At 46.4% G+C, this 26597-nt stretch overlaps 1 protein-coding gene across 4 annotated transcripts in view; it reads left to right on the top strand.

Annotated features, from left to right (window-relative positions):
- LOC143518939 (uncharacterized) overlaps nt 1-26597 on the top strand; it is a 69657-nt gene that overhangs the window by 18770 nt on the left and 24290 nt on the right. The window contains exons 1-3 of one of the 4 annotated variants that reach the window (XM_077011869.1): nt 21666-22432; nt 22554-22714; nt 25435-25539. In XM_077011869.1, coding sequence (XP_076867984.1) covers nt 22641-22714; nt 25435-25539 — 179 coding nt within the window. In that variant the 5' untranslated portion in view covers nt 21666-22432; nt 22554-22640. Of the gene's footprint in view, nt 1-21665; nt 22433-22553; nt 22715-25434; nt 25540-26597 lie in introns of those variants that run through there. The other 3 variants (XR_013132307.1, XR_013132305.1, XR_013132306.1) reach the window with 3 other exon arrangements.

The following is a 26597-nucleotide window of genomic DNA, read 5'->3' as shown; positions in this document are numbered from 1 at the left end:
GGGGGCGTGACCGCTGGGCTGTGGCCGCCATTGTTTCACCACTGTGAGACCTTTCTCACTCTGCCTGTTCACCTCGCTCCCTACTGCCTTCTGTTCCTGACCTCCGTCTGACCTCCTGGGGCAAAGACGGCCCGTGGAACGCACACACACACACACACACACACACACACACACCCCCAACCAGAGGGGCACCCAAGTGGATAATGGAATATCTCATAAAAAAATCCCACAGACACACTCACACACACACACACCATGGGAGCAGAGTCATCTTGGAGATGTCTATGAGAAATATGGTAATGAAGATGTCTGGAGAGACAGAAACGCGCTGTCTATATTTTGTCAGTCGACTGCGCTTATGCGCTTAACCCTTTCACATTCAACATACTGCCAGGCACATCACAATCGCAGTGTGCAGCCACGTTATCACAGAGTGATGTGTTTGTCTGCGTCGTGCCACTCCAGTTAGTGGAAGCAGGACTCGCAGACGGTCGGATGCATTAATCCACGCTGCCTTCCTGCGGATTACTTTGAGGAGCTTTACGGAACACATCGGAGGTCGAAGCCCTGCAGGGGACTCGCTCCGATCCTACAGGCTTGCGGCGGGCAGTACAGCGGCGTGCAGATTCTGCTAGGGGTCGTGCAGCCCGACCTCGCTTGTGTTAAACGAACACGCAAGCATCCTCTAAGTCTAAGTCTAAGACTAAGTCTGCATATGTGTGGGTGTGTGTTTCGGATTAATCTACATGGCACACTTGCACACACACACACACACACACACACACACACACACACACACACACACACACACACACACACACGCTGTAGCTGCATCACACACATCTACATACTGATACTAGGGGGTCCAGAGAAGTATGTCCTGCTGTGTGTGACTTGCAGTATCGGCGTTGCGTGTAGTGTGTGCGTGTGGTGTGTGTGCACACGTGTGAGCTCCTCCATGTCTGCGGGGCCCACTTCTTTCTTCCCATCTGGCCCTCATTTTTTTGTAATATTTCTTTATTATTCTTTAAAGCATCTCTGGGAGTCAGGCGGGCAGCTCGCCACATTCTGAACATACCAGCACTTTATTCCACTGTCGGCTACAGAATGCACCTCTCTCCTCCCTCTCACTCAGCCAGTCCAGAGAGAGGGAGAGAGAGATGCAGGGAGAGAGAGAAAGGAGAGAGGGAGAGAGAGATGGAGGGAGAGAGAGAGAGGAGAGAGGGAGAGAGCCAGGGAGCGTAATAGGGGGCACTGCAAAAGAGGGAAGGTGGAAGGAAGATTTCTAATAGTTGGCAATAAAAAAGTGAGTTTGTGTGACAGTTCTGCTCTCCAGCTTTCTGTATGGGCAAAATACATGTCCACAAGTGTATTATGGGATGTGGGGTTGTGCATGGAAGTAAGTGTGTGTGTGTGTGTGTGTGTGTGTGTGTGTGTGTGTGTGTGTGTGTGTGTGTGTGTGTGTGTGTGTGATGTGGCTGTGTGTGTGTGTGTGTGTGTGTGTGAGTGTGTGTGTGTGTGTGTGTGTGTGTGTGTGTGTGTGTGTGTGATGTGGCTGTGTGTGTGTGTGTGTGTGTGTGTGTGTGTGTGTGTGTGTGTGTGTGTGTGTGTGTGTGTGTGATGTGGCTGTGTGTGTGTGTGTGTGTGTGTGTGTGTGTGTGTGTGTGTGTGTGAGAGTGAGAGTGAGAGTGTGTGTGTGTGTGGCTGTGTGTGGGGGTTGAGGGAAATGTCTTACATGAGTCATGGATTATTCATTTAGTGGCTCTGCATTCTTAGGAAAAGTCTGATTACTTTTAAAGGTTGTGGGTAACACTACATAATTCTTTGAGAAGGCATGAGATGGGGCATTTCTTTGTGTGTGAATGTGTGCGTGCACGTGTGTGTGTGTGTGTGTGTGTGTGGGTTGGTGTGGGTGTATGTTTATTCATTCATAAAGTATGAATGTTTGACCCACATTTATTTTGTCACCATGAGTGCCCTCCCAAAAGTGTGTGTGTGTAGGATATGACTCAGATGAGCGCACGTGTGTGTGTGTGTGGAACGGATATGACTCAGGGGGCATTCTCAGGGTACACAGTATAAATCTGCAGATCTGGATTAACTAAGGACATAACCAGGTGGAGGAAGAAGTGTGACTCAACACCAGTAGTAAGCCTGCACTGCCCAGACTCTCTCTCTCACACACACACACACACACACACACACACACACACACACACACACACACACACACACACACACATACACACACACACACACACACACACACACACACACACACACATCTAAACCAACAGACACGACCATTTCACACCCATCTCAAACTCCCTTGTCTCCTCCTTTATGGGAGCAATTATTGTTCAGTTTTGCCTGAAACAGAAAGCAGAGGTTTTTTTGCGGGTGGGGAAGTGGGCGTGGCCTATCCTCGCATACAGACGACACACCTTAAGTGTACCACCAGACGCACTGAGCCGCCTTCTCTGAGGAACCTACAACGACACATGCCCCAAAGGCCCTGCGCTTCCACCAGTCTACAGCCATGGCTTGGTGCCCTGTGCCTTGTTCCTATGGTAGGGGGTTGTGGCTGTCACTCCCTCTCCTCAGCCCGGGTCACGGTACCACCTCTGGGGCCAGGAGACCAGCAGGCGTGTGTGCGTTAAATTCCCCCTCGTGACTAAGACTAAGAGTTTGTCTCGCCTCTGCTTTGAGTTGACCGAATGGCCACAGCGTGACCCACAGTGGGAGTGCTGAGTTATCCCCTTTATGGCTGTCTGCCATGCCTCTCTCTCCGTTTTCTCCCTTCTTTCCTGTCCTTTTTTATGTTATGGAGGAATAAGCAAACCATTTTCCAAACATTTGGAAGGAGACTGATTTGAGACTGTTCAGATGAAAGTGCCTACAATTGCGTTCGCTCTTTCTGTTTATTGCCCTCTCTCCCTCTCTCTATCGCTCCCTCTCCCCCTCTCTCCTCCTGCTCCTCTCATGGTGAGGGTCCTTGGCTCACTGTTCTAGTGGGGCCCGGTAAGGGAGCTCTGGACACTTCTGCTCTCTGCGGCTGGAGCATAGCAGCTCTGTAGCCTGTGTAAACATGCGCTCGGTGAGGCTATTCGAGAGGCCCTTCAGGCCTGCGTGCTGACCCGCACGCCTCAGTCAGCCTTGAACCCAGGAACGCTATGGCTGCAGTCACGCAGTTGAAACCAAAGAGGCCTTGTGTGTGTGTTTGTGTGTGTGTGTGTGTGTGTGTGTGTGTGTGTGTGTGTGTGTGTGTCTTTTCTCTAAATGGAGAGCTTCAGTGTCACAATTCTCCATTTTAGAATAACATACTGGTAGATACAACAATATGGCTCCAGTGTTTTTTGTGAGGTTTCTGATTCCTCTGTTCATATTGCCAATGCAAACACACACATAGACGCTTTAAGCTGAAATCCTTTTTGTGGGAAGGGGTCGTTGCCCAGGGACACGGGGAGTGATGACTACGGCACACCAGCACACATTAGCACACTTCGTGTCACAGCTGCACCCCTTGCCAAACAACAGCCTCCCCAGCTCCGCATTTTGTCGCCGTGTTTAATGTCGAGGCGAGTCACGCCACGTGACATAGGCGACCTTTAATGTCATCTCTCACCTTCACGGCTGAAGCGCCAACACCGCAGGACTAATTGGAGAGGCTGTCGCGAGGTATGATAACGATCTCATTAAGCTTTATCCAACACTGTTCCTATGACCCGTAGGCTGACTTGCTGTAAAGGTGGGTGTGGATCTTTTTTTTGCTCGGTAACACCGAGGACAAACCTGTGTTGCTCCTCCTGCCCCGTGCTAGAGGGCTCCTTCTCCTGGACCAGTGGGGAATGGCAGCTGTATTGTAACAGCATGAGGTGGGAGGCTTTGGGTCTAAATGTGGTGTTACTGAAAAGGAAATCTGCCAGCACCAGATAAAGAAGAATTGGGCCTCTGGACATGAAGGGAAGGGTCAAAGAGTTCAGACTGAAAAGACTGGCTTTTCATCACCACATGAGTCATTCAGTGTGTGTGCGCACACGTGTGTGTGTGTGTGTGTGTGAGAGAGAGAGAGAGAGAGAGAGAGAGAGAGATAGATGGAGGGACTGTGAAATCATATGCATAGTATTCAAATCTGTGCATGTGTACATTTATCAAAGTGATCACCGTTGTTCCTTTATGCCCCTTGCAAATGAGAGTACGTCTGCGCTATAGCCGCACACTAGAGAATGCTCGTGTGAGCGTGTGTGCACGTACGCAAAAATAACTGTGTATCTGTTTGCTGTGTGTTTGTGACAAAGCGCTCGGGTGCATATACGCCAAGCAGAGAGTGTGTATGTATGTGTGTGTGTGTGTGTGTGTGTGTGTGTGTTTGGACGTGTATTCTGGCTCATTGAGGTGTAGTGCCCTCTTACCTCACCGCTCAGGAATCCCGGTGACGAGCAGTGTGGTATGTGAAGTGAGAGAGTCTGCAGTCAGTGCCAGAGTTTCACAGTGAGGCCATTCATCTGCCTCCATTACCCTCCATTCCTCCTGCTATTCACGCACAAACACCCAGAGACAGACACACCCAGGCTTCAGCGTGCGCTCCATCGATGTAATTACTGTGTTATATGGCACGACGCACGATGCTTAAACCGTGAATGCTGCAGGGTGAGTTCGAACATGAATGTGTAATAAACGTAGGAGTGAGCGTGGCGGCGCGGAAGCTCCCCCACCTGCTCTCGCAAACCTCGCACTCCGTTTCACTTCAGCTGTGTGTCTGTCAATTGTCCCTTCTTTCTCCATCTCTATTCCCTTGCTCGCTTTTTCCCTTCACCTCCTCCCCACCGTCCATCTGACCAATCCTGTTCCTCCAGACCCTGCTCCTTCCCTGACACCACCCCCCCCTCCCCCCCCTCCCCGCCATGAGGCCCCACCTCTCGCTCACTCGCACCAGCGCGAGGAGGCCACTGCAGGATCGTGCCGCCATTCCTGGCAGCCTCCGCGTCGGCCCATCGCCCGCCCCCCTCGACTGGGCCCCATCTCCTCAGTATCGGGTGGCCCGGGTTCACCGCGTCCTCAAATAACCCGAGGAGTGCACAGGAAAGGGGCCCAGATGCGGGGGGAGGCCCACCTCTGCCTCAGCCTCTGCTTCGGTGCACTCCCAGAAGGCCTCAGGCTGGCCAGAGAGGCGCTGCATCACTAGCGGATACGGATGGGGGAGGGGAGGATAGGAGTGAAGAGGTTGGGGGGAAATGGGGCACTTAGGCAGATGTAACGTTTTATGGCGTCATAAAATTAAGTGTGATTTATGAGTTATGGTGTACAGCACAGTGGCTTTCAATAAGCTGGCCATGACGCACAGATGTAGTCGTGCACATGTTGTATGTTATCCTGGCAAACTTTACATACATAAAATAAGACAGTAGCCAGACACACACAAACACACACACACACACACACACACACACACACACACACACACACACACACACACACACACACACACACACACACACACACACACACACTCTCTCTCTCTCTCTCTCTCTCTCTCTTTCTAGCCCTGTACATACATCGCTTTCTTCTCCTTTGTTCTGTGGGCAAATATTCGCTTCCTCCATATGGTTTCTTATGGAAGCCACCATATGACTGTTATTTCCTGCGTAAACGCAGTCCGCATCCTGCAGCCCTGCGTCTCGACCCGACGAGGCAACCAACCCTCTGTGGAATGCCAGGCAGACAGGCAGCGCCAAGCCAGACTGTGTGTGTGTGTTTGTGTGTGTGTGTGTGTGAGCATGCAAAGTGGTGAGAAGAAAGAGCCCAGAAGGGCGAAAAAGACAGACGAGGAGAGAAAGCAAAAGCGGGCGGTAGACAGAGGAAGAGTGTCACGTGGAGACATGTCACGCGGAGACGTGTCACGCAGAGACGTGTGACGGACGACGGGAGGAACGAGGGAAAGACGAGAGGAACAGAGGAGCGACACAAGGAAGTGGAACGGACAGAGGAGATTGTGAAGGGACTTGTCTGGACAGAGATGTCCCGGGCTCACGTCGTCCGCCGTCGACATCGTGTCACGTGACCACCAACCTGCTTTTTAATTCGTCTTTTGATGCAACGACGCAATCCTGGCCCCTCCCACGCAGCGTACAGGACATGCTGTTAGGAGTTTGCCATCTGCTCTGCCTGTTGTGAGATGCAGACAGCTTCAGACTGCCTCTGAGTGAAATAGCTTAAGTGACTCAGCGAACACAAGCACCTAACAGCTCCCAAAGATCGCAATTTGCGCTTCTTAAATCAAGGATGTTTAGGAAAGCTTTTCTCTGTAAGTCCTCTGACGTCCGTCAAGACGCATGCATGCGTGAGTGTATGTGCAGTACAAAGAGCAAACGCTTAGGCCTCTGCATGAGTGCGTGTGTGCGCGCACACGTGTGAAAGCATGCACGTGTGCATGCATATGTGTGTGCATGTGCGTGTGCATATGGGTCCACATGTGTGTGTGTGTGTGTGTGTGTGTGTGTGTGTGTGTGCATGCATGTGTAAAGCGGCAAGTTTTCAGTATGCAGACCACGGCGCAGACAGTCTCAGCTGTATAATGGCGAGTTGACTATTGGGGGTAGAGCTGGGGGGTGGGGGGGTGGGGGGGGGGACAGGAGCGGAATGAACGAGGGGCCGGGCGGGTGGGGGGGGTGGGGGGTGGGAAACGGACGTGGCGGCGCTCCAGAATCAATTGGCGGTGTAATGAGATGGCACGGTGCCAGGTAACCATGGAGCCGTCCGCCCCACTCTCCTCCAGAGAGTCTGAAAATGAGAGTTTGGGGGGAGGGGTGGAGGGGTGGAGGCAGGGTGGAGTTTCTAAGTGAAACAGCAGCCAAGACAGAGATGGACAGAGAGAGAGACAGACAGACAGAAAGAGAGAGAGAGGGGGGTACAGAGAGAGGGGGTAGAGAGAGAGGGGGAGAGAGAGGGCACAGAATACTGGAGAGAGGAATTTTTAAAGCAAGTTTTGGGCTGGAAGCAAAGGTGGGGGGAGTGAAAGTTCCCTGACTCATTCCTCCTTAGATCTGAAATGAACTGAAGTTGTGAGTTTGCAAGGAGAAAGGGGGGAGGGGTTATTGAGGTTTTATACCATTATTATTAAAATGTACTACGACATCTTTGTATTGTGGCCCTGGCAGCAGATGAATCAAAAGATTGTTGTCTCAGTCCGCTTGTGCCCTTTCTTTCTCGAACACCCCCCTGAACTGAATAAGGATAACCCATCACTTGCATTAGAAGGGCCCCCCACAAACACAACACAGCACAAACTGTAGTCCGTGCCTGCACCACACCGGCGACGACGCTCCCGGTCATCCCACCCATGGCGATGCTCTGACTCGCCTTGCCCCTCGCGTCCCGGTTTGACCCTGCCCCCTGCCCAGCCCACAGCGGCCGGCACGGTGTGGCGTGTTTTCTGAAGGCGTAGTGTTGGTCCTGCTCCTCCGTTAGCAGCTCCTTCCTCACGCCACTGCCCTGCGTCTTCCTCTCCTTTGTCGATCGTCCGCCCGTCGTCATGCCGTCGTTGCCGTCCTGGGGTTTTCCGGGCCGGATGAAAGGCATCAGTCAGTTTGATTTCACTGCAGCCCTTTGCATTTCTTTATTAGTCTCTCTCTCTCTCTCTCCCTCTAATTTCTCTCTCCCTCCCTCTCCAATGGGGCTAAGATGTGTTAATACTGTTAGCTTGGCAGTCTTTCTCCACTGATTAGCGTGCATGTGTGACGGTTACTGGAGATGAATTGAAATTAAAGCGTGATTAATATCGTAATTAGACCCCCCCCCCCCTTCTTCCATCACTTGCCCTTCCTTGTCAGCCTCCTTGTCTGTCTGTCTCTCTCCCTCTTTCTCTCTATCTCTCTGTTCTGTGTGTTTTTGGCTGCCTGCCTGTGTCTCCACTCCTACTCCTGTCTAGAGGGGATTTAGCCATTCATTCCATTTTCTGAAATGCTGTTATTTATGTATTCCAAGCATTTTTGGAGACTGTGACTTTCTAAAAATTATACAATAATATTTTATTACATAATTTATAGAACTGCGCTAATTTATATATACTACAGATAGGGTTTGGCAACATATCAGTTTTTTTTTATCACATTCAAAAATTTAAAATAGCAATATAGAAATGTTATTGTGATATTGTAAGGTAAGGTAAATGTTGAAATTTGGGGAAATCTATTTTACAATATTATCCTACCACATTATGGACTTTTATGGAAAGTGTATATAATGGCATTGTATAGTGCTGAGATTGAGTCATGTTTTCTGGAGAAATGATCATACAAGAAATATCTAATTTCTGACCAGAATTATTGCAGTCAAATTTAATCCACATCACCCATGCTTAAGTACAGTAAGATGAGATGTTAGATAAGATGACACAAATATGCTATCAGACAAAATCTGTTGAAAAAAAAAAGATGAAATGCTTGACATAACACACCCAGAGCAAAGGCTTACATGAAGTTTCAAATGAGCTGAGCACCTTCGTGGAAAGGGCCCTCCTGACAACATGTGCGCTGGTTTTCTTCCGCATGAGGTTCTTCTGGTCAAGCAGTCGTGTCAAGAGGTGTTAATGGCTGTCTGTTGTCATGCCAGTAGGCCCACGTGAGATCTCAGCTCCAGGTAAGGAGCATTTTACAATGAACGAGAGCTTGTAGCAAAACTCCAGTGCGGTGCGAGCTCTCCATTAAGCCATCTGTGGTATTCTTCAGTGGCAATTATATATACAACAGGGAGCACTGCCAGCCTTTTAACAACCATTCTTTAGCTTGAGCCTATTTTCCATAGGGGAAAAACAAAAATTACATCCTTTAAACCTGTTTTCTGTCGAGGGGTCTATAGCTGCAGTGTGAAGGCCTGTGTTTTTAGTTAATCCACGACTGATAAAGACAAAGAGGATAACGGGAGGAGAACTTTGGGCATGAAGAGATTCTGTGTGTCTATATGTGCTCTGTGGTTCTCCTCTCGAACAAATGTTTGCCGAGGCTGTTTGCACCACCGTGGCAGCGTGGCTGTCTGGTGTGTGTGCTGCGACTTTTTTGTCTGAGTGCAATGCGGATATATTGAAGTGGCTCACAGAGATGGAATGATCCGAGGTGCGGATATCTCCGGCAGGCCGGGCAGAGCAGCCGCCTCGCGGAGGGGTGACGCGGCGGAGGGTCATGGCTGATGACCTGCCGTTGACCCCGTTTGCCCACTGGTGCGGGGTCCTTTCCGGGGTCGCCCGGGGCAGTGACCTCAGCACAGACACTCACTGCAGGATGTGCAGGGTGAGGGCTGAGAGTCCCGCATGCAGCAGTCACATGTGAAAAGAAAGTATGACAGCAAAAGGAGAGGTGTTTTTATGATTAGGAGTAGCAGCAGGATCATTAGAACTATTATTCCTGATTAACGTTCATAGTAACACGGAACAGAAATAGATTATTTCCTTTATGGTTTATATAATGTTAAATATTAACTAAATTTTCAATACTATTTAATGGGGTTTGTGAAATTTCATCCAACACGATATATATATATATATATATATATATATATATATATATATTCAGTGTGTTTTGTATAATTACATAAACATTTACATTAAATTATTAATTAAATTTAACGCTAACCTCTAACTAATGTAATGGCAGTTAATCATTAATTAATCATTAATCGGATTCCGGATTAAGCTGGCAATAATTTGTTTTGCTCTTTTTATTTTTGGTAATTTTGGTTTCTTTCTTTATATAAATTTAAACTATATAAATTTATATATCTGAATATCTAATAAAATGAACTAAATATTTAAACATTTTTTTGTTTTCCCTCAATAATTGTATTTTTGTGACATTCTTACTTAGGTCTATGAATCACGGTCATCCACATCTGCTGTTAGAGGGTTGGGCAGGCACTGCCACACACACATCTGTCACAAATGTTACTCTGTATTTGTCCTGAAAAACTATGAAACTGCCTAACAACTGGACCTGCATGAGAGAGAGAGAGAGAGAGAGAGAGAGAGAGAGAGAGAGAGAGAGAGAGAGAGAGAGAGAGAGAGAGTCGAGGCGGTTGTGAGATTGGTTCTTGGCTCTCCAATAGATGTTGCTTGTCATTTGATTACTGAACAGGCAACTGGTTGACAAAATTCCAGGAATATTCTGGAATACATTTCCCAGACACATCTGAATCAAGAGGACAGGATATCTCAGACAGATTTGAATTCAGAGGCAGATTTGAATGCAGAGGCTAAAATCTCATCAGACACATTTGAATTCAGAGACTAAGCTACTCAGACACATTTGAATTCAGAGGCTAATGTATCTCAGGTTGTCTGGTAGGTTTTGGTTTTGTCATGTTCCCGTTTCTCTGCTATTTATCTCGCTTGCTCTCTCTCCATCTATTTTCGTTTGTATGGGTGCCTGGTATTGTCTCTGCGTCTGCTCCTCCTATCTCTCCTCCCTGGCATTAGAAACCTCAATCCCGAAGGATCTCTGCCAAATCTCGGCCTTTGAAAATGAACGTGATTGCGATCGATAAGTCACCATAAAGAGAGCTTCAGCCTTGGAGCACAAGACCCTATTGTTCTCCTGCCATGTGAGTTGATTGTGCATTAGTGAGTGATTAGGGCAGCTGGAGGGGGAGGCAGTGTTCGGAGGGTGATCGGAGACATCAGCTAACGCCCTTTCCCCTTCACGTCCTGATGAATAGGATGATGCAGGCAGGGGTGGGACCAACATAGTGGAGCAGAAAGTACCGGAGAATTTCTCAATTGAAAGTGAAAGTCCATTTTACAATCCAAAACATCACTTTTGTAAATTAAATCACAAAAGAGCTACAATGAGCTAGTACATTCACATGGCATATATATATATATATATATATATATATATATATATATATATATATATATATATATATATATATATATATATATAAAGGTAGAAAAGAAAACAAAATCACAAATATATATATATATATATATATATATATATATATATATATATATATATATATATATATATATATATATATATATATATTTGTGATTTTGTTTTCTTTTCTACCTTTTTTCTTGTATGTAATTTTTTACCTGCATGTACATGGACAGCATAGTTACATCTTGCCGGATTTGTTGACTTACTTTAACTCTCTCCAAATTTAGTTTGGAATCATTGGAACTGTCTGTCTTGTTTTTTATATAAGTGTTTTCTTTTTATTCAATGTCATGATAAATATGTTGGAAAACTATATATTAAACGTATAAAAATGAAGGAAATATCACCATAAAGTATGTAAGGCTTTTTATGATTTTTTAAACAAATAGTAATACGCAGTCATATATATATTTAGTTGTAACACTGTGGCCCACAATCAAAAAATCTTAACTTCATAATGAAGCTCATTCAAAAAATGTGTGGCAGGAAAATTAGAGCTGGAAGCAATTGTACTAGAATGCAATAATTACTATGCTATTTATGCTATTTTCAACATTTTCAACATAAACTTTCAACATTTAGTCAGTTTGCTCATACACTAGCTTGATCTAGTCCCTAGTCCTATTGTAATAAGTCCTATTGTAAAAGTAATAGTAGTGTTTCAGTGTCATCATGGGTGCGGTATGTGTGCCACAGCATCTCTTAGCATCATCATGGGTGTGGTAGGTCTGTCACAGCATCTCTTAGTGTTGTCATGGGTGTGGTAGGTCTGTCATAGCATCTCAGTGTTGTCATGGGTGTGGTAGGTCTGCAACAGCATCTGTTAGTGTTGTCATGGGTGTGGTAGCTCTACCACAGCATCTCTTGGTGTTGTCATGGGTACAGTACGTCTACCACAGCATCTTAGCGTTGTTAAGGGTGCGGTAGGTTTGCCACAGCATCTCATAGCATCGTCATGGGTACAGTAGGTCTGTCACAGCATCTCATAGCATTGTCATGGGTGCGGTAGGTCTGCCACAGCATCTCTTAGTGCCGTCATGGGTGCGTTAGGTCTGCCACAGCATCTCTAGTGCTCTGCTTCTCTTGACTATTACCACCAGTAGCATTAACTCTCTCGTATCACACCATTTTTTGCCTTATATACTCCTATTACTTTATGTTCCGTGTTGTTGTCTTTGCTACTTATCAAACTTTCTGTTTTAACACTCAGGAGTGTTAGAAAGCTGCTACAAAAGCCCTCATGGACACCACAGAAGCTAGAACCATGTCTATTCACGGAGTCTTGGAAAACCTACCTACCTACCTGGTAGGTCAAACAGAGCCTGATGCTAGTAACACCAAGGTCAAGGCTTTGGTTCCCATGGGTTTGGTTACCAAGGAATGTACTGTCATACTAATAAATAAGAAAGTCTCTCTGGATAGAGCGTCCAGCAAATGCTGTTAATGTCAGGCACTTGTAGCATCAAACCCTAGAAACAACTTGCCTTCCTTATGGGTGTCCTTACTCACCTGCTGCGTGTTCTTCATGAGTCATTTGAATCTACAGCTACAGGAGATGTGGTTACAACATCATGAAGTACTGCCCAAACCCGCCTCCTATGACTCTCTATCCCTCCACCAACTCTTTGCCATTCATGAGAGAAATTCATACATCTCCATATTCTCCGTGAACTCATGCCCAGTTGGATCCCGTTCCCATGCAATAGAGATGCACAAAACTAGCACAAGAAGAACAATACTGAAGAACACAATCTGGACTTTGTCTGAACTGTGGGGACGTGGGCCACCTTCATCTTTCATGCAATATTTCCTCTGAAACTAAGAAATGTCTGCTCCCAGCCTCCAGTCAGTATGAGTTTTGGTGACTTTTGGTGATTATCTAAAACAATATAATGTTTCTCTATTAGGTTTACTGAGCACCAGACCAATAGAAACCTCCATACTTGAGAATGTGAACTGAGGTTCCCAAATACCCAAGAAATTCTGTAAACCGACCCCACTTCTCATCAAAGATAGTGGTCGGAGGGTCTAAATTATACGTCATCCCATTCAACTACAGGTTGGATTAGGAGAGCATTTCTGTTTTTATAATTAAAATTGGAAGCACTCTGTCAAATTGGGTCTTCTCCTATAGGGACAATGTGCGGACCCCATACAGGCTCATCCCAACCTAGCAAAGTACGGAATGAAAGACTGTCAGGCTAATAAATGCACCTGGTTATCAGTGGTGGACAGTAACGAAGTAAATGTAATTTGTTATGGTACTTAAGTAATTTTTTGTGCACTCAGCATGTAGCTAGCTAAGTTAGCTAGCTAGTTATTTGTTTGACCATAGTTCATAGTATTTGGAGCTTCCAGCTAAATTCCAGCTAATTATTGTAAAAAAATATTACATTTGAACATTGCACTCTGTTAGAAAACAAATTATATTTAGTAGGTTTTACATGCAGAGCATGGTGCTAAAACAGTTAGCAACTGCTAGTTGATATTTTGTCTTAAAGTTTATGCTTTTGCATATGCAAAAACTATCTGCAACAACTAAATTATTCTGTATCCTATTTGGCTGGTGCACTAAAATACAGGAAATGTTTATTTTATTCATCAAATAATAATAATAGAAGGAGATTGATATCTGGATTTGCAATTGCAAATAAATCTTTAACCAAAATTGCTTGTTCGCAAAAAGTTACTTCATAGCCACTTGGTCCTACCACTTGGTCCTACCTGCCTTCTGTGTTTTCTCCTTATGATAATTTTAATAAACAAAAAAACTAACATTATAATCATAGAATTAATAATATTAAAATATTTGTGTACAAAGAGTCAAGCCTGTCCACATAAATTATTTGATTATGCAAGATACATGGTATAGAGCCTTACTGATAGAGCCCAACTGATAGAATGTTACTTTCAATACTTAAGTACATTTGAAGGCCAATACGTTTGTGCTTTTACTCAAGTAGAGGTCTAAACGGAGGACTTCTACTTGTACCGAAGTAATGTTTTACCTTGGGCATCTGCAGGGCCGGAGTGAGCCCCTTTTTCAGCCCAGGAGTTTCATGCCCAAATCCAGCCCAAAATTATTTTTCCCTCCCAATCGACCCAAACTAGAGATTGACATGAGCCGGCCCATCGGGAATCCTCCCGAATCTCCCGATTAGCCACTCCAGCTCTGGGTATCTGTACTTTTACTCACATGGTTTGTGTACTTTGTCCACCACTGCTGGTTATACCTTATGGCCTTTCCAGTGGACCAATTACTTTAACATTTTTGTTCTCTGTGACATGCAAATTCAAAGTCAAATTTATTTATATAGCGCTTTTTACAACACGTCACAAAGCAGCTTTACAATGGTTTGGGTCCAGATCCCTAATGAGCAAGCCTGAGGCAACAGTGGCAAGGAAAAACTCCTTAAGATGACAGGATTAGGAAGAAACCTTGGGAGGACCAAGACTCAAAAGGGAACTCATCCTCCATTGGGCGGCCTGATAGCAGAAGTCCGTATTTATAGTTCAAATATACTTATAGTTATTTATAGTTATAGTTCTAATTGTATGGAATTGTCTTTGGTAGAGACATGCGACCAAGATATAAAATACAGGTTGAGTATGTGAACATCAATTTATACAACCAGAGTTGTATAGTAATGAAGTAGAACTACTTCACTACTGTACTTAAGTACTAAAATGCTGTATCTGTACTTTACTGGTGTGACGTGCGGAGGAACAGACACGACACGTAGCAGATAGGTGCAAAACACGAACTTTACTTGACAATAAAGACGCAGCTTCACTGCGGAGGCGCAAGCACAACAAATGTGACACTCACACTGGCATGAAACTTAGACAAAGACGAGCACACGACACTGCGCGAACGCACATTAAATAGGTGAGTTACACAGACCCATGTGACCTCGAGACAAGGCACAGGTGTAACAAACGAACACGCTCGCAAACAACCCACACCCACGGAAGTACAAACATGGACATAACAGCACGCAGACGACGTCATGACACGCCCACAGGGAAGGGTCCGGAGCTTTCACCGTGACAGAACCCTCCGCCAGGGGCTCGCTACTCCCGGAGCGTCCCGCGTAGCCGGGAAGCCCCGAACCAACACCGACGGGGCAGGTCCGGAGCCGCCGGGATCGTGAGCCTCCGAGAGCCGTCACCCCCGACGGCGGGAACCGCCGCGAACAGCTCTAGCACACCCTCCCTGGGAAGACAGGGGAGAAAACATTAAACAATGGCACGCTGACAAACACACACACTGGAACATGAAACACCAATGGCACAAAAGGGAACAGTGGGTTAGGGAGACACAAGGGGATAGACAGAAACACCGGAACACAAACATTCAGCCCCGAAGCCAGGCTTCCCGCCTGAGGCAACGCCGGTAGCGGCGCGAAGGCTCCGGGGGCTGGAGACGCTGCAGCAGGCGGTGCTCCTCCCGCCTGTTGCGCCTGCTCACCGCCAGGTGCCGCACGGCCAGCGGACGCGCTGGGTGGAGCGCGACTGGTCGACCGCTTTGGGGCAGTCCCTCTGGCGGGCGCTCGAGGTGCAGCGTGACTGTCCGACCGCTTGGGGGCAGTCCCTCTGGCGGGCGCTCGAGGTGCAGCGTGACTGGCCGACCGCTTGGGGGCGGTCCCTCTGGCGGGCGCTCGAGGTGCAGCGTGACTGTCCGACCGCTTGGGGGCAGTGTTTCGGGCGAACGCGCGAGGTGCAGCGCGGCTTGCGGCCCGTTTGGATGCAGCGAAACCGGCGGGGCTCGCGGCGACCCACCCCCTGGGTCCGCGGCCCCCTCCGTTGCCAGGCCAGCCCCCTCTGGAGCCGGTATCGGGGGTGGTGTCCATCTCCGGCTCCTCCTCCTCGGCCACGCTCCAGTCCATGGACCGAGCGGGGGTCTCGCATCGGGAGTGTTCCATGGGCTCCTCCTCGCAGGAATCCCCACTCTCCGATGCGATCGAACTGTCCGGTCCGCTCCCGCCTCCCTTGTATACTGTCGGGAGCGAACACACCGACGGAGGGCTCTCCCCCTCGCTCTCCTCGCCGTAGTCGGAGGGAAGGGGACTGACGTCATCCCCCCCGTAGCGAACGGTGCTCTCCGAGCAAACCGACGGGGAGTACCCCTCTGCCTCCGAGTCCACCTCTGTCGCCTCACTCTCAGATGGCGGAGCACTGACGTCTTCCTCCCCGTAGCAGACCGTGCTCCGTGAGCACACTGACGGGGAATACTCCTCCTCCTCGGAGTCCATCCCCTCCGTCTCGCCCTCCGACGGTGGGAGACTGTCCTCCTCACCTCCGTAATCCACCGTGCTCTTCGAACACATTGAGGGGGGATAGGACTCTTCCTCCTCGGGAGGGGTGAGGGAAAAGGCGCCCATGCCCACCCAAAACGGCTCATCGGTCTCTTCTTCCTCGGGGAAGACCGAGAGCAGTGCGCTATCCTCTCCCTGCTCTGCGCTCTCGGGCACTGGCACGGGAGAAGACGCGTGCGGGGGCTCTAGGGACGCGGCGAGGTTCTGGTCCCTCCACATGCGGGCCGCGGATTGACGTAGATGTTCTGCCATCTCCGCGTCCTCCGCTTCCCGAGCCGCGCAGAGCATGTACGCGCACAACGGGTTCCTCATCATCTCCTGCTCGGAGACAGGGGCTTCGTGGTGACGGACCGGGGAAGAGCCGTGGTGGCGACGGCTCTTTCTCTTCCCTTTAGGCGCCCGGGTGGCGTATCCAGGCATACCTCTTTATCTTGGGCTCGTCTTTCTGTGACGTGCGGAGGAACGGACACGACACGTAGCAGATAGGTGCAAAACACGAACTTTACTTGACAATAAAGACGCAGCTTCACTGCGGAGGCGCAAGCACAACAAATGTGACACTCACACTGGCATGAAACTTAGACAAAGACGAGCACACGACACTGCGCGAACGCACATTAAATAGGTGAGTTACACAGACCCATGTGACCTCGAGACAAGGCACAGGTGTAACAAACGAACACGCTCGCAAACAACCCACACCCACGGAAGTACAAACATGGACATAACAGCACGCAGACGACGTCATGACACGCCCACAGGGAAGGGTCCGGAGCTTTCACCGTGACAACTGGAGTATTATTTTTTTCTCCTACTTCCACTTTTACTTCACTACATATTTTCCATCAGTTTAATACTTTTACTCCGATACATTTTTTATGTGCTGTATAAGTTACTCTTTACAATTATAAACATGTTAGCTGGCGCTGTCACCGGGTCAAGCGATCGGACTGTCTTATGAGAAAACTGCGCATGCTCCGGTCGCGTCTCGTTTAACCTGCTGCTGCCTTCACTGAACACTTGAGCTTCGTAATCTAGGTTCACTTCACACGTCGTGACTGCCGCAAGGGTCCGCGCGGCAAAAATGACGCAATCGCGGTGGCTCCGCCCATGCGCGTTGGAGAGGTCGTGCACCTCTCGATTTTTGTGCGTGCGAAGTTACAAGGTGGAATTCATGCACTTGTACAGCACTTTGAATGTCCATTTTCAGTATTTTCCAGCACCTTCAGCTTAATTTACATATTTATACAAATACACATATACTCAAAATTATTCCAAATAATTAGCTTTTATGTCATTAAGAGATGGTACCGTGTTTGGGAACAGCAGAAAAGTGCAGTAAGCGCTAGTTAGGTTAGATATCTTAGCTAACTATCCTAATTATGTTCATGACGTGCTGCAGTTTTCACTTAACATTAACTGGCAATCATAAAGGCGATGTCACGCTGAGTTGTGTTTTAAAGATTGGAACTGTGTCAGAATGTTTCACACATGTGTCAGACATGCTTCACAAGTTTGTTGTCATTTACATTCATTATATTCTCATTCATCATATGTTTTGTCAAGGTTGTTGGCTCATCGACTAGATGTCAAGGCTGAGAAGTGTCATTTCCATCTCACCACTGTCACCTTCCTTGGCTCTGTCTTATCTTGATTCGGTGAATGCTTAAGCACAAAGTGAATTTGGTACATTTGGAATGGTCCTTACACCATACTGCAAACTGACTTCTTGCACTTCTTGAACTGTGCAACTTCTACAGGCAGTTCCTCAGAAACCCTGGCTGTACTTTTGCCTGCACTTTCTTAGTGTACTCCACACAGACTCTCCTGGTCTCTGGATGCACAGGAAGTGTTCATCAACCTGAACCGTCATTTCATACCAACTCCTGTTCTGGCTTAACCTGTCTAAGCCTATCATGGTTAAGGTTGGAGTGGAGGAAGTGCTGCCACAGAGGAAACGAACCTTTCACTGTCTCCACACCATTGTCCAATGTCATACCATTGCAATTTGGAATACAGCAGATTTTGAATTTCTATTGAAGTAGTAGCAAGAACAAAAATCTATCATCTTGTTCATGACATTTATGAGGCCAGGCCCACAGATGTAAAAGCAGTTTATATTATTCCACACACCTGCTTGCTTGATTAGATTTTTTGGGATATAGATAAAAAGATCAGGTGACATGTTTGCCTTTTATGCCACAGCTTCCATGCGCTACCTTGTTTTGATTTCATACCTGTTTTTTGTCGTTATTTGATCCATACTCTTTTCCATTTTTTCCTGGTTTTCCATCTCTTGTCTCATGTTTTGTTTATCTCCACACATGATTTGCGTCAGGTGTTTTTCAGTGTCTTCTGATTATACTGTGTATTTAAACCTTATGTTTCCCTTCTCATGTTACTGGTGATTGTTTTATGTCCGTCCCATCATGTTCTCCTGCTTAGTTGTTTGCCTGTTTTTTTCTTTCTATTTGTCATGTTTTATTTCTTACATTTGTCATGTACTCTAGTTTTGCTTCTATATCTAACGTAAATGGCTTTTTGACCCTGGACTGTTTTATGGACTATGTTTCTGGATTTGCCCTCAATAAAAGCCACATTACCATTTGTTCCATCATGGATGTAGTTATACCATGGATGTAGAGTTATAGAAGTCGACAGACCCACTGAGAAGCTATACATACCAATGGTCCCCTAGCCTCAATGTGGACATGCAAAATCACATGATCTACATCTCAGTGTGTGCTCAGGCCTAGAACCTCAGGGCCCAATGGGCACCTTTGAGCTGCTCCCACATCTCTGGTTGAATCTTTTTGTGGGGTTTGTCACTTAGGTCCCAATTTCAGAAGAAAACACCACCATTCTTGTCATGGTTAAATGCTTTTCAAAGGTCTTCTGTCTTGTACCTTTTTTGAGAACTCTGCACTGCCCATTATTGAGTGAAAGCTCTCATCCACCATATTTTTGCTGATTCGGGCAATATAACACCAAACTGTATAGCCATTTTATCACGTATCTGGAAAGTTTTGATGGAATATGAGGGTACTCACTTTAGCCTCACGTTTTCAACTCGAGCCTCACTTTGGGTCATCAACTAAAGTGGCTGGAAGGAGAGGCTGAATGAGGAACTCATCCGTTCTTACAGCTACTGCAATGAATTGTGGGGGTTATTGTTGTAAGTATGCCTACCCACTGGGCACAAGTGATGTTGTGTATATATGTGATTGGATGAGGGGCCTCTTCTGTTGTAGGCATTCCCTAGCAGTGTCTTTCTAGCATAGTGCTTCTCCTGATTATTAGTTCCTGAACCTTATTTATGCATCGTTTGTACTTTGCCTTTGTGCATTTGTTGCAAACCCTTCACTTTTCCATGCTTGCACCTCACTATTTCTTTGCATTACATATTCCTGGTTCTTCTATGTGTCTTCAGTCTAACTTTCTGCTTTAGCTTTCGCCAGTGACTCAGAGTCGTTACAATAAGAAGCAGTTAAGGAAACCAGTGCCACTTGGATGGGAGGGAAGTTCTTCTCAGCTTTCATTGATCATCATGACATCGCTGCAGTCTGAAGCAAAGGGGGCCACCACCCAGCACAATGATGTTCCTGCTCTGACACACCTGGTTCGTTTCCTCAATTCATTACCAGGTTCAGCAGGTGTGTCGGAGCAGGAAATTCCCAAACTCTGATGGATGCCATGGCTAATTGGCTATAGCATGGCGTGCCTGATATAACGTATAAAACTGAGAAGGTATGTGAAAGGCAGGTCACTTGGCCATTAATTAACAACCTCAGCATGTCCTTAGGAGTTACCCATGGATGAATTCAAAGAGTAATTCCATCGCATGTGCATATTGACTCAGCCTTTGTTTCCTGCATGGCGGGGGACAGAGTGTCTGGGTCTTTGCTCCGTGTCCTGGCGCCCTCTTTGTTCATCCTACTGTTGGGCTGGGGGGTGGAAATGGGGGGGTGGGGGGGCTTGGCACCAGTGCAGATGGGCAGAGATGGCGGGTAGCTGTGGGGCAGGTGAAAGGTTCGGCAGCCAAAATGTCTTGTTCAGATTCAAGTGAAGGTGTAGAGGAGACCAAAACACCCTCCGTGTTCCTCTTGGTCCCTTACTGGGACTCTGGGAAAGTAATGTTTATTACACTGGTTTGATGCTCTTAACATATACTTTCAGATAGCTGGTTTGTTGGCTACAGCAAGTTCAACTTTACATAGTGCACCTGTACGTACATAATCTTATCTTGGATATATTAAACTAGTGTCAACATGGCATGGGGGGAATATCATACAGGCCAATGCTATGCATATTTCAAAGAATGTCCAAATGAATATTGACTTTCCACACAGTTTGATTAATCTAGGTACCTTTAGATTAGTGTGAAGATGTGGAACATATACAGTGGTGCACTATTTCCTGACAGCAGAGTCCTTTACTAATTTAATACTTAATATCTTTACTGTGATTGGTAGTACTTGGAGTCCAGGAGGGTAGAGAATTTACCTGATAATACTAAAAACGTAATTGGATGTAAATCAATCTAAAAAAAAAGTCAGTCTATAAAGAAAGGAGATGATAAATGAACTTATAGTTTCACGAATAATGGACTGTCAGGTGAGAGACACTCAGATATATTTTGGTGTCTGGAGATCGGCGGCCTGCCAGCCAGACACACACACACACACACACACACACACACACACACACACACACACACACACACATACACGTCGAGAGACAGAGGTAAGCTTGTGCCAGCGCCTGGATTAGACAGCCATGTAAACAAGCAAATAGATATTGAAACCATGACAGACAGACAGACAGCTGAGCAGACAGATGGACACAGAGTCACAGGGACAGAGACAAAACATTGTTAATTGCAAGCGTTTAGCATGGCAGCCAGCATACCCCCTCTGCAGAAGGCTTTCTACGTGGCCATTGTGGGAACACACAAAAAAATGGGTTTGCTGTTTCGATCTTAGGGAGTCTGTGGCACAAAGAGGAAGAGTGAGATAGGAGGATGAGAGGAATTGCGAGCGATAGAGAGAGATGCGAGATTCTGCCTGGCACTTTTCTGGAACAGGACAGTCAACAGCTCTCCTGCTCTTCTTCCCTGTGTCTTCCTTTAAATTCATTTTCGGCCTCAGCCATTTTGACGAAGCCGAACAAGTGTACTCTCTCTCTCTCTCTCTCTCTCTCTCTCTCCCTCTCTCTTTCTGTCTCTCTCTCTTTCTCTCCCTGTCTCGTTCTGTCTCTCCCTCTCCCTGCGTCTCTCTCGCTCCCTGCAAGCCTTGGATTGGACACTGACAAGGAGGAAGGAGGGAACAGCAGAGGAGAGAGATGGTGCGGCTCGCCGGAGAGGGAGACATGGCATGTTTGCAGAAAGAGAAATCCGGTGTGAAAGCAGCCCTTTTCAGTCTTCACTTTTTTCACCATTATGCTTCGTTTTTTTTCCTCTCTCTCTCTCTCTCTCTCTCTTTATCCTGTCAGAATCTTCCGTTAAGCTTCTGTGTTTCTGTGTAGGAGCATGCTCTGCGCGTCCCCTCTCGCTGTCTCCCCCTCCGCTCACTCTCTCCCTCTTCCCCTTCGTCCCAAAACTTTCACTCCATTTTTCCCCCCAGTTTGTGCTTCATGTTCTCTTCTCTGTTTGAAGCATTCTTTTATATCTCTCTCTCTTTTTTGTTATTCCCCTGTTAAGTCGTATTCATGGGTGTTAAAGACAAAGGGAACTGTGCACATTTTGGCATCGTTGAGGGGAGTCAGAACCGCAGCCAAGGACCCTGCTGTGATCCAAAAAACTTGAGCACAGCGAAGCGCCAAAAAAAAAAAAATAAAAAGAAAACACCACCCTTTCCTTTGCTTGGTCACAAATTCCACTTTCCCTGTAGCCTGGGCAGTGCTGAAACTCCTCCTCGACCACATCTCGCCGCGTTCAACCTTTCCGCCTTCTACTCTCTTCCTCTTCCACGGAACCTTTTTTTATAACCCGTTTCACGGCTTTTCGCTTTTGCCGGTAAACGTGGACAAGCGGCACCACACAGGAGGGCATCCAAAGGGACAGGGGTGCTGTGGTTTTTTTTTTTTTTTTCTCAGGCTTTTTTTATAATTTTTTTTTTTTGACAATGACTTAGCCATATTCTGTCGCTCTTCTAGCACTGGGACTTTGAGCAGCTGCTTGTGGCTGTAGGTTTCTCTATACGCTCACTATTCATGTTCGGACCTGTGTGTCTATTAAACGATTTCGTTTTGTGAGTAAGCACTTTTCACTTTGTCCTGATGTGCTGTGTCCCTTTTCCTGTTCCAGATTTCTTTCTGGGGTTTTTTTTTTTCTTCTTGCGATGGAATCGGCCTAGTCTGTGGTCCAAGCCTGCCTCCATGTTACCGCCAGGAGATGACTGACCGCTCCTGTTCGGACCACGCACTGGTCAGAGCCCGCACGCTACCTCTCGACGCCGTCCTCCACCGGTATGCTGCTTTCTTTTATTCCTTTTCCCCCCACTCTCCATTCTTCACTGTTCCTTTCTGTTTCGAGCTTCTCCAACATAAACCTTATTTTGTTTTTTTGTTTTCTAAAGTCTGTCCTTAGTTATGATTCGTTCTGGCGTTTTCGCCCGTTTGTCCGAAAGTCGCAGTCGCTGATGAGGCTGGAATAAAATCTTAAGAAACAAAATAAACATTCACCCAAAGACTTTGTATCCAACACCACAGAGTGTTATATGTATACCCTAGATACCTCAGTGTTTGTCTTGAGTTACATATATAGGGGACCCCCCACAAAACCCATAAAACTGATTAACTAGCATTAATATGGCATGATCACTGTTTAGGATAATCCTGTGCTTTGCAGGGTTAAAAGTACTTATGAATGTATACCGACTAATGCTATACCCACCAATCCTGCATTTTCCCTCTTGGATGCCTGACATTGCAGATAATACACATTTGGGCTTCCCCTTGAGACCAGGACAAATATTTGGCTACCCACATACCTGCTGCTTACATCACAAAACTTAACCATAATGTTCATCGTTTCATCTGAATGCTCTCAGGGAGTGGCATCACACCATGAATCACGGTATGGCTAATTACAGCTCAGTGTACCCACATGTCCTTGCACCAACGAGGCAGGTCTTTGGTGTAGTTTATGGTGCTAAATTAGTGAATCACAACTGGCAACCAAAAAAACAAACAAACAAAAAAGACATCTGTTTTTATAGTCCAGGCCCTGAAATAAAATATATCAACATAAAAGTTAAGATCAGACAAACAGCAACAGCTAAGCGTGCTAATTAATATGGACTCTCGTTAAATTATGTGTTTTTGTCCAAAACATTGATCAGTCTGTGTGAATGCACATTTGTCACATTTCTAATTTGAACTTTCTGAAACGGCTGGACACCTTTTGTGGTGTGTGGTTGGTGAGAGTCAGCCATGCTACAGTGCACTCAACCTAGCGGCAGCGTCGCGTGCCTGATTCCGGCTAGCAGACAGGAACACGCCACGCCAAGAACTCATTGCAATGTCCATGGGGCGCGCACCGTATCTTTCAGACGTTTTAATTCATAGTATAAAGTTGTTATTCAAGAGACTTTTCAGCAATTCAGGACACACCCAAGCACTCTGTTTCCAGCTTAGCATGGAGTGTCGTTTTCCTTCTATCCTTGAAAAAATTTTTTTGTTGAGGGGTGGGGTATTCTGTTTTTTAGAGTCACCTGGTGTAACACTAATAGTTTTCTTTTATGAAACCACTTTAATGTGCCTTAATCATCTGTAACTTCAACAAATTAAGCATATAGACTTATTTTTTTGCTGTACAATCCACACAATGTAACATGAGGAGTTTTGGTGTCGTGGGTCATCCCGCAGCGCCACACGGACGGTCCAGTGAGGACTCCGTAGAAGGGAGCGGTTCCGCTGCACATGCGGCCATTCTGCCCGCTGCCACAAACCCGTAGATCCGAACTTGTGGTGACACTGGGCACAAGCTCGCGTCTACAGGTATGTGTCTGCGAGGTCCGTGTGACCATCTCCGGTGCACAATGCCTGACACATCCTTCAGAGTACCCTGGGACATCGCCCCATCCCCCTGGCTGTCCAGGACTTTTTTTTTTTTTACTACGACACTTCGGTCCTGTATGTTACAGAGTATGCTGATGTTTGAGAAGGAGGTGTGTGAGGGTTGTCCTACTGCAGTCCCCCTTGTAAGGGTGTTCATGGCTTTTTGGTGTATTTAGTCCTTGCTTCTTGCCGGGAGCCATGGCGGGCCTCGTGCCTGCCACTCTTCCGTCGTTGGACTGGAACGCGGCGACGTCCTCTCGGGATGAGGTAGTAGGTTGTATAGTTTAGAGTCACACCGTAGAAGATAACTGTACAGCCTCCTAGCTTTCCCTGAGTAGACGGCTTGCTCTCTGCTGGGTGGGTTACGGCATACACACGGCCCTACAGATGACAGTGTGAAGAACTCGAACCCGCTAGCCAGAGCAACATGCTTGTGTTTGCTGATTGCGTTGATGTGACATTTGAACCGTTTTAATGATCTGATTCTGACTAAAGAACTGTTTTTCACCACACCACCAAAGCCAGGCAAATGTGCATTGTGTTTTCTAACCATTGTAGCCATTTGGCTCGATGCAAAAGTCTGAAACTTTCTACAACAATAAACAGACCTTTATTTCAGGAAACGAGTGGAAATATCAGCATTTCCTTTAAAGGAAATTGTTGTGGGTGCTTGCATTTATTAATTTTTTTTATTGCTTCGTCTCACACACCTTCCAACAGGATTCCCAAATCCACCAAAACATACAAGCCTGTAGAGATTTTTCATGGGAATTCCAGTTTTTTTTCTGAGCTTTTCTGCAGGTCACGAGTAAAAGAGCAGGGATTCATTTACGGACCAGCTTGTCGGGTTTAATGATTCACCTGGATAAATATGACATTTGTTAACATGCGCCACACAGCCAAAGCTGCCAGTGCTGCTAGCGATAGCAGGTGCATGCTTTGCAATGCTGAATTTGGCTTACAAGCAGGCAAGTATTTATACATTGCCTCCCCTGTATCTGCATATATACGTGCAATAAAATTGTCAGTGGAAAATGTAATATATATACATATGGTGAAGTGGCGGTGATTGTAAGTTTACTCATCTGAATTGGTTGGCGTATCCTTGATGGAGTGATTTCATCCAGACAGGGGCAGCACTGGTGTGAGAGGCACTGTTGTGAGAGCAGGACTGCAGTGTGTATTCCACTGCCACTCCTCAAACCTGCAGTCTGCTGCGTCAAACCTAACAGGCAAGTACTCGGCCCTCATTTGTTCTCCGATATAATGCGGTGCTGATCAGCACACCTGTCACGCAGCCACCAAGAACACACCCACCCAAAACGTCGAGTTGGGAGTTAGTAGGCTGCATGTATGTGTGTGTGTGTGTGTGTGTGTATGTAGTGTAGTGTTAGGCACTCACACTTTGTGCTGTATGGTAAAGCATGGCCCAGGTGTATGTGCTCTCATGAGTGTGTGTTTGTGTGTGCTGCTGCTGGTGTGTTTGCTTGTGCTTTCAGAGCTTTTTAAAGACATGTGCAGTGTTTATTCGTGGATACATGTGAGAGCATGTCAAGAGCACTTTCACTAGCCTGGCAGCTTTACAGAGAGCAAAGGTGGTGTAGGAAGGCGGAGTGAGGTGCGCACTCTGCTTTAGTGCACACTGATTTATTTCACTCCCGGGCTAATCAGAAGGAATTTAAAAACCCACATATTTGATGCTGTGTTTTTGTCGACACCTATCCAACACGAGCTTCAGAAACCACCCTGCATCATACTGTCAGGGAAGATCACAATCACACATATCAAGAGGAGGATTACAAGGAACACACAAATCAACACTCAAAACCATAAACACTTTCGCTCACATTAAAAGAGGGAAATACCCAGAATGCTGTAGGGCATGTGTTCATCAGCCAAATGTGTGCAAAGTTCAGCTCTCTTTTTGTGGTAGCACCATGTCTGCTATTCCAGTTTTGTGGTTAAAAAAAAAAAATATATATATATATATATATATATTTTAAGGGAAATATATGAAAACTGGACCTAGAGACCCAGTTAGCATGCTAATGTTAGCATAGGCTGCCCAAAGACATGGATTTTATTCAGAGCAACAGGGATTTTAAATGAAAAAGAAAAATAATAATAATCAAGCCATTTATGTATCTATTTATATTTATATGTTCCTTGCTGAAATATTGATTGTGGACAGCTGTAAGTCTTGAAATTACAGTGTATTCATCATATTTCTGTCTACAGTACTCAGAACCTGATTCCCCATATTACTGTACTTGTGATTGGCGGAAAAAAA

Source organism: Brachyhypopomus gauderio, chromosome 7 (assembly GCF_052324685.1).
Source record: "Brachyhypopomus gauderio isolate BG-103 chromosome 7, BGAUD_0.2, whole genome shotgun sequence".
NCBI lineage: Eukaryota > Metazoa > Chordata > Actinopteri > Gymnotiformes > Hypopomidae > Brachyhypopomus > Brachyhypopomus gauderio.
This window is presented reverse-complemented; position numbering and strand designations above follow the sequence as displayed.